The following is a 9,413-nucleotide window of genomic DNA, read 5'->3' on the forward strand; positions in this document are numbered from 1 at the left end:
TGATGAGATATAAATAGAATAGTTGACTTAACTTGACTTTACTCGAAAGACAGCACTGCCGCCGGCATTTACGTATCAATGCCGTATTTTCTGTTTGATGGTAGTGAAACCTGTCTGTAGCCAGAATTATAATTATTATATTGGCAAAAAAGCTCTATGTTGAAATTTATTACAACACTGTGATTTGATTTTTTTCATGAAATGCTAAAATGTAATTGCATCGTTACAGTTATTACAAACATGTTTCATTGAAGACAATAGGCGTAGTTATATACACTGTTATATCAAAATCGCACAAACTAAACGTAAAACAAGATCAAAATTCTTGTGACTGCATTTTTTTCGTATAAATCAGGACAAATGGTCATGTTTAGCCCTCGTATCGCCCAACAATGGGGGTAAATTTACAAATTATTTCTACTATCGTGTTCTCCGCTGCGAGACTCTCCAGACAAATTGAAATCGATTACCTAGACTAAACTATGGACGAACTGGTCTCACTTTGTTCACAGAACACATTACAGTGGTGTCCGGAGAGCAATAAGTTATTGACGGCACTTTTACGACCCTCTCAGACACAAGACACTCCAGACTACAGTGTGTAGAACAAAGTTACTACTCGAAGGGAAATGATATGCTCTTAGATCCTTTTTATTATTGGAACACGACCTGTCTTTAATATTGCAATGGATGTTTTATCTGACTGACAAGCTTTTTGAAGACTGATGCTTGAAACGAAACTTTTTTTCCGTTGAAAAAAAATAATTTTACATGTCCTCTGGAATGATTTCATATGTAAATACTTTAGTTATAAAACAATTGCACATTCTGCCCCTTTGCAAAGGTCAATTTAAGGTATGCTATTTATATGCAATAAATCTGTTATCTCACTTATGATTTGAGAGATAATACCAAAAAAGCATATGAAGCATATATTTTGATTGACAGTTGAAGCTATTTATAGCATTCAATCTGTCATTGCTTTTAGCACAAGAGGAATGAATATGACCTTTACATGACCTTGGCGTCACTATGTTGCATAATGTGTCAGTTTGTGGTAAGTAAAAATTGTTTCCCTTTATATTTTCAGAAACAAAAGGTAGAAAGAAAAGAAAGCCGTATACACGTTACCAAACTATGGTTCTGGAGAACGAATTTTTGAACAGCTCTTGTATTACGAGACAAAAACGTTGGGAAATATCATGTAAATTACAGCTCACTGAGCGGCAAGTAAAAGTATGGTTTCAAAACAGGCGAATGAAAAGAAAGAAATTAAATGAAAGAGCAAAAAATAGACTCAGAGAAGAGACTGATATTAAAGATGTTCCCCAATTACCACAAGCACATAACCAACATCCGCAGCATTCTCTTGCTGCACACTCTCATTCTGCGCTTGCGCAACAACACTTACAAGCCTGACGATTGGTTAATTATTAGCTAGGGGGTTATCTCAAAACATTTGATATTGTCTGAGAAATGACTTGGCAGCTGGACCAAGTTAAAGTGCTAAAAGTGACGAGGAAGTTAATATAAAAGGTGCTTGAATAAACAGGCTAAATGTTTATAGAAAAGTTTCAGAAAATGGTATTTTACCTAGGTGTCTGAAAATGGCTATGCCAGTAGCTTCGATCTCTTGCCGGTTTGGAAGTTTTTGCTCAGAATATTTAGAGCATAATGTCCCATTTGGGTTGGGTTTTCACCGACCTGAACAAATTTACATAATTACACGTTGTGATTTAAAATTCCATGAGTTATTTAATATTGTGTACATAATTTGTGTATAGTTATTGTGCACTGTGTAGAAGTATTTAAAAGTGAGAGTTTAAGTGCTAATGTGTTGTGTTGGGGACGTCTCATCATGAACTACTTTCTTTGACGGACTATTTTTGCGTCATTCATTGAATTGCCAGTGCCATTCGACCTAAAGTTATTGTGGTTTATGTGATATTTCCCTTATTTGCATTGAATCTTAATATATTAGGGTTGCTTGTAAGTAAGTTCTACAGAACTTAGGAATGGTAACGGTGTACTTCCGGTTGCGTATACTTCCGGATGACCGAAATAAGCAGAAGCGCCACCACAACATTATTTCAACACCAACAACAACATTATCAGAATAAACGGAAACAGATTATTTACCGTTGATTCGATGCAGGAACAGTATTTTGATTTAATGCTGATTTCACAATCAGACATTCAATCCGACGAATTAGAAAACGAAAACGGCAGACGATAAAATACATTTGCATCATTACTCATTGTGTGAAGACTTGGTTTGAGTATTGGCCATTTCCACGGACATATTGCTTCGGTGTCGTAAAGACGCTTGCGTAGCTTTGAAATGAAATACTAAAACATTTCTTAGTGGTAATACTCTTACTGGCAACAGACTTTATTTCAGCATAAATAAAACAAGACAAAACAGAAATTTGTGTTAAATGATAATTAACATATGTATATTGCTTACAAACACAACACAGAAACGTATGTGGTCAAAACCTATAGACGTGTTTAAATGACATATGGAAAAGAAAAGTTTGTTTCTTGATTGAAGAATAAACACTAAAGAATTGAAAATGATAAGTTTTACAGGTTATTTAAAATCGCTTTAAATTGTCAGTGAAATATGTGTAACTGGAGATACCAGTTTATTTTTAGAAAATTATAAAGAAATCCTAGAAAATTAGAAATTCTTAAATTTTAACTAATATTCAAATTCGATTTGTTCTTAAAGAAATTCTTTTCATCGTTCTGCTTTTTCTTTCTTTCTGTTTTCTTTTTTTTTATTGTGAGAAAACTTGCTATTAAGATTACTAATTGCGTCCGATGATAAATAAACCAAGAAAAAGAATTTTTTTTTGTTTGTTTTTTGCTTCGTCTGTTAAAAGAAACAGTTTGTATACATACATGTATATATTGTTATCATTGTTTAAAATGTGCACTCCTAATACTCTTTGTTATTCACATATAAATTCAGAATCATATGTGACAAATATGTATTTAATACATTTTTTACCAAAATTTGTAAAATTGATTCTAAATGCTGTGAGATTTATTTTTAAAAAAAAGCGTTAATACAACCAATGCTTTAAATAAAGTGATTCAGTTCAAATTGTCAATATCCCATTGAAGAATCCGTATGTAAAAGCGACATTTTTTAAAAACAATTTAAACCGAAAAAAACACACACACACAACTCCTTAGGCATTTTATAAAACCAGAAATATATGTTTTTATATTCTTAAACGTGTTAATTAACTATTAACTGAAACCACAATATGGCACTTAATTGTGACTGGCGTTTGTTCCTGACATAGAATTTGTATTGACTTCTTGAAAACGGTAGTACATCCTAATGTGATATTAGTATTGAAAGGAATTCACCATTTGTATGAACCCATGACTTTTTGAGTATCGTACAGAGCTACCCATACTTAAGGTAGCGGCATAGCTTTGAATAAATAAATGCTTACTGTCGAACACAAAATAAAAAAGAAAATTAATTAAAATTAAAAAGTACATGTATACGTCTATATATTTCACACAAAAATTACTGCTGTACAAAGTTCATAACAGTATTTAAGAGTTTCAGCAGTAAGTGATCAGTATATGCTCTGGCTTTTGATTTTAAAAACTCATTTTATTTGCATTTGAAATTCAGTTTTGTTGGGCAGTCGGACTGAAACTTCATCGGTGCTTCTAAAATCAAATGGTGTTTAGCTTATAACGTTTATAGACAACAGTTAGATTCTCTTTTAACCCTTATCATGCTGGACACAATTGATTCTGCCTTTATAACCAGTGAAGATCATGATCAGCCTGCACATCCGTGCAGTCTGATTATGTTCTGCACTGTTCGCCATTCAGTCAGTATCTTTTTTGGTAAGCACCCCTTTTAACAGTTAATGATACTGTCCAAATTGAAAGATGGACAAGTTCATTATAGAAATATAGCAGGGTAAAGGTTAAAACTAATCGGAGCTTTGCCGCTACCTTAAATATAATTTCACGTGTTACCTCAAATTGCGTAATAATTGTGACATGGCATTTTTGTATTGTTTGAATGTTTATTGAATAGACAAAACTATGATACTATTGTTCTGAATAATAAAATAGATTTAAAAACATTTTCAGATTTGCTGTTCTATCTATTAAAAATCTTTTAGATTTGTTCTACTAGCTCAATCCAGGGGGTCGTGGTTTCGAGTCCCACTGGGGTCACGACCATGACTTCTCATATGACACCAGTACTGGTTTTTTTCCAGCAAGCGGACTCGAGAGTGGTTCGAATAAGCTCGAAGCTTTCATTACAAATGAGCTAAAACAAATTAGTATAAACTAATTACTTCTATTTCTCGGGGGAAAAGGTTTCAACAAGACCAAAAATATGTAGAATATTTTTGTTTGTTTGTTTGTTTAAATACACGGTTGAAATAATTTTCACCGTGTTAACATAAGCTGCTAATACAGAGACATAAGATCTAGCGTTCACAAACGGGAGATAACTTTGATCTTAACCCTTAGCTTGCTGCAGGCGAATTTAACAGCCATGGCAAACAGCTTGGAACTAGATCAGACGCCGATTAAATCGGCGTCTGATCAGGTTCCAAGCTGTTTGCTACTCTGACAATATTTCTTCAAATTTTGGAGCAAATTGAATGAACTTTACAATTTTAGCAGACGACATTTCCAGCAGACGACAATTTATCTAGCATGCTAAAGGTTGAATGTAAAACAAACAAATATATTGTCTGTTGTTACCGTTTCAATTAACCAATGAAACGCATCAGCTTCATCTAGTTATATTTTTGTGTGGATAATTTCCTAAAAATCACGAGGGACGAAATTATTTAAACAAATGTAAATTTTTGCCTAAAGTTCAGTATAACGATTTTATGACATAATTCTATATCAGCGTACAGGCTATAAAAATGCAAAATGTCATTTATATGTATTATGCATATAGCATATTATGAATATATTTGGAATTTTGGGTGTTGATTCATTAGAAACTATGATGAGCCGTTTGACAAATTACATTATAGTGTTGGTGACTAATCAAAACAAATACTGTAGTTTTAAAAAAAGTTATTTCAGTATTACAATATCAAGTTTAGTTAATACTAACTATTTTAGCTCGATTATGATGAAAATCATGTTTCCACGTGTATGCGCATGTGAAATATATTTTTGATATGCCGCATATTTTTGTGATCGCCTTTCGTCCGTCCGTCCGTCCGTCCACAATTTCTTGTGAACACGATAGAGACCTCATTTTGCAATCAATTTCAATAAAACTTGCACACAACTTGTATTGGCATAACATCTCGGTTTCTTTCGAAAACTGGCCAGATCCCATCATGGATTCCATAGTTATGGCACCTTAAAGGGCCAAACTTTGCTATTTTGGCTTGTGAACGCGATAAATTATTATTATTATTATACCACATTTATATAGCACTCTTTTCATGCACATGTACACGCTCAAAAGTGCTTTACAAAATAAATTGCAAACAATATAAACAAATACGCATACAAAAATAATGCATTCCACATTAACAAAAATCATGATTGTAAAACATATAGATAAAACAAGACAAACATACATACATATTTAAAAGTATTTAAATGACACTAGGATAAAATACTGTTCTACACTGTTTTATGAAGAAGACAAAAACATCAATGTATCGGTCAGTTAACAAAATATTGTACAAAGAAGTGGGTTTTTAGCAGGCTTTTGAAAGTAGCTAGCGTGTGAGCTTCCCTGATCTTGACGGGAAGGGAGTTCCAAAGCTTTGGAGCAGTGAACGAAAAGCTGCGATTGCCATACATCATGGTTTTAGTTTTTGGCATAGCCAGTGACAGCGTTTCTTGTGATCTTAGGTTTCTGACCGGTTTATACACTTCTATCATATCCCTAATATAGGCAGAGGATTGATTGTGTAAAGCCTTAAAGGTGTGGGTCAGAACCTTGTACTGCACCATGTATTTCACTGACAACCAATGGAGCTCCTTCAGAACCGGTGTTATATGATTGCGACGGGGCGTCTTAGTGATGAAGCTGCCGTGTTCTGGACATGTTGCAACTTGTTAAGTGTGCTGTTTGGAATACCACTTAACAAGGCATTACAGTAGTCAAACCGTGAAGTAATAAAGCCCGTATTTTGCAATTGATTTTAATACAACTTGCACACAACTTGTATTGGCATAATATCTCGATTCCGTTCGAAAACTGGCCAGATCCCATCATGGTTTCTAGAGTTATGGCCCCTTAAATGGCCAAAAATTGCTATTTTAGCTTTTGCAGCCATATAGAGACTTTATTTATGGTTTGATTTAAAACAAACTTGCTAAATATCTTTAACAACAATAGATCTTGGATTCCATGATGTATCCGGCAGATCCAATCATAGGTTCCGGAGATACGGCCTCTGATTGACCCCTGAAAGAGCCAATTTTTTTTTTTAATTTTACCTTGTGAACACGATAGAAGTAACAGTTTACATTGGATCTTAACCACACTTACACAACTTGAGTCACAATAATGTTCCTTTCGAAAACTGGCTAGATTCCGTCATGGGTTCAAGAGTTACTGCCCCTGAAAGGAGGAAAATTCTATATCGACCCTTTCAGCCATATAGAGGTTTCATTTATTCTTTGATTTGATACAAACTTGCACAGAATGTTTATCTTGATGATCTCTAGGCCAAGTTCGAAACTGGATCATGTGGGGTAAAAAACTAGGTCACTAGGTCAAATCAAAGGAAAAGCTTGTTAACACCCTAGATGCCACATTTATGACCCCATCTTCATGAAACTTGGTCAAAATGTTCATCTTGATGATTGCTAGGCCAGTTTTGAAACTGGGTCATGCGGGGTCAAAAACTAGGTCACCCTGTCAAATCAAAGGAAGTGCCTGTTAACACTCTCCAGGCCATATTTATGATCTTATCTTCATGAAACTTGGTTAGAGTGTTTATCTTGATGATTCCTATGCCAAGTTCAAAACTGGGTTATATGGATTCAAAAGCTAGGTTACCCGGTCAAATGAAAGGAAAAGCTTGTTAACACCATTGAGGCCACATTTATGAACCTATCTTCATGAAATTTGGTCAGAATGTTCATCTTGATGATTGCTAGGCCAGATTCGAAACTGGGTCATGCGGGGTCAAAAACTAGGTCACTCTGTCAAATGAAAGGAAGTGCTTGTTAACACTCTAGAGGCCATATTTATGACCTTATCTTCACGAAACTTGGTCAGTGTGTTTATCTTGATGATTCCTATGCCAAGTTTAAAACTGGGTCATATTGGTCAAAACTAGGACACCCGGTCAAATGAAAGGAAAAGCTTATTAACACTCTTGGGACCACATTTCTGACCCTGTCTTCATGGAACTTTGCCAGAATGTTCATCTTGACGATAGCTGGGCCAGGTTATGAACAGATAGAAGTGACATTTTACATTGGATTTTAACCACACTTACACACAACTTGCGTCACAATAATATCTCGGTTCTTTTCGAAAACCGGCTAGATTCTGTCATGGGTTCCAGAGTTACTGCCCCTGAAAGGGGAAAAATTCTATATTGGCTCTTTCAGCCATATGGAGGTTTCATTCATGCTTTGATCTGATACAAACTTGCACAGAATGTTTATCTTGATAATCTCTAGGCCAAGTTCGAAACTGGACCATGTGGGATAAAAACTAGGTCATCAGGTCAGATCAAAGGAAAAGCTTGTTAACACCCTAGAGGCTACATTTATGAACCTACCTTCATGAAACTTGGTCAAAATGTTCATCATGATAATTGCTAGGCCAAGTTTGAAACTGGGTCATGCGGGGTCAAAAACTAGGTCGCCCTTTCAAATCAAAGGAAGTGCCTGTTAACACTCTACAGGCCATACGATCTTATCCTCATGAAACTTGGTTAGAGTGTTTATCTTGATGATTCCTATGCCAAGTTCAAAACTGGGTCATATGAGGTCAAAAATAGGTCACCCGGTCTAATGAAAGGAAAAGCTTGTTAACACTTATGAGGCCACATTTAGGACTCTGTCTTCATGAAACTTGTTCAAAATGTTCATCTTGATAATTGCTAGGTCAGGTTCGAAACTTGGTCATGTGGGGTTGAAAAGTAGGTCACCCGCTTAAATCAAAGGAAATGCGTGTTAACATTCTAGAGGCCATTATCTTTGACCTTATCTTCATGAAACTTGGTAAGAATGTTTATCTTGATGATTCCTTTGTCAAGTCCGAAACTAGGTCATGTGGGGTAAAAAACTAGGTCACCACTCAAATCAAAGGAACAGCTTGTTAACACTGTAGAGGCCACATTTATGGCCCTGTCTTCATGAAACGTGGTCAGAATGTTTATCTTGATGATTCCAAGGCCAGGTTTAACAGGTGAGCGATATAGGGTCATTATGACCCTCTCGTTTATTTAATACAACCAGTTGTAAACTGTTCTGTGTGATGCGACGCAATATCGTAAGTAGCTGTAAAACTATGGAAGCGATGGAGGGACATCTAACTTCAATACTTCAAGCTTTATGACTTTCAACTTCCTTACTTCCTACTTCAAACTTCATTACGTTTTTACTTCCTCAAACATTAGAAGCAATCAAATTGGAAGTTAAAAATTAGGAAGTAAGAAGTAAAGCTTTAGGAACTTAGAAGTTGGAAATAATGAAGTTCGCAGTTTGAAGTAATAAGGTAGGAAGTTAGAGGTTACCAAGTTGGAATTTAGAAGTTAGAAGTAATGAAGTTGGCAGTTGGAATTCATGAAATTAAAGAAGCAGGAATTTAGAAGTCAAAAGTACTGAAGGTAGAATTCCCCCCAGATCCTCCATAAAACAAAATAGGCTTTCCTCAGGTAATATAATTGCAAACATGTCTTCAGACAGTTGTATGTACCACAGCAGGAAGGATTTTTTTTTGTAAAAATACATAATTTCAAAAAAAAAAATGTAATCGTGGAAAAAGTCTTCTTACATGTATCAAACGCTAAAAAATATGAAATTGAATTTGATTGTTTTTTTTACTGGTTATCAACACTAAAATGATTTTCAAAATGCGATTCCTATTCGCATGAAACAAAAGAAATTTGTGACAAAATACATCAAGTCAATAACAATATTAACACTCTGCAATCTACAAAAGAAATTAATTGCCTTTATGTTTTAGCTGTTGTTGGTTCAAAAACACTTTTTTTCAACGAAATGAGCAAAATAATTCATTTTCATTTCCGCCACATAGCATATGGCTAACCTTGAGTTCTAAAGGAAAGTTTTTAATAATCTGAAATGGAGGCTGATAACGACTGAATCCCTTTCAATTTGTTTGATACACTGATAAGTGTCTTAACGACTTTTGTTACACGAAAATCCCGTTCATTTGTTGACAACATATT

General features: G+C 34.8%; 1 protein-coding gene across 6 annotated transcripts in view; it reads left to right on the plus strand.

Annotated features, from left to right (window-relative positions):
- LOC123561811 (homeobox protein php-3-like) overlaps nucleotides 1–4,127 on the plus strand; it is a 75,771-nt gene extending 71,644 nt beyond the window's left edge. For all 6 annotated transcript variants that reach the window (XM_045354417.2, XM_045354415.2, XM_045354416.2 and 3 more), the window contains one exon: nucleotides 1,091–4,127. In XM_045354417.2, coding sequence (XP_045210352.1) covers nucleotides 1,091–1,419 — 329 coding nt within the window. In that variant the 3' untranslated portion in view covers nucleotides 1,420–4,127. The remainder of the gene's footprint in view (nucleotides 1–1,090) is intronic.
- The last annotated feature ends 5,286 nt before the right edge of the window (nucleotides 4,128–9,413 follow it).

Source organism: Mercenaria mercenaria, chromosome 10 (assembly GCF_021730395.1).
Source record: "Mercenaria mercenaria strain notata chromosome 10, MADL_Memer_1, whole genome shotgun sequence".
In the NCBI taxonomy this organism is placed as follows: Eukaryota; Metazoa; Mollusca; class Bivalvia; order Venerida; family Veneridae; genus Mercenaria; species Mercenaria mercenaria.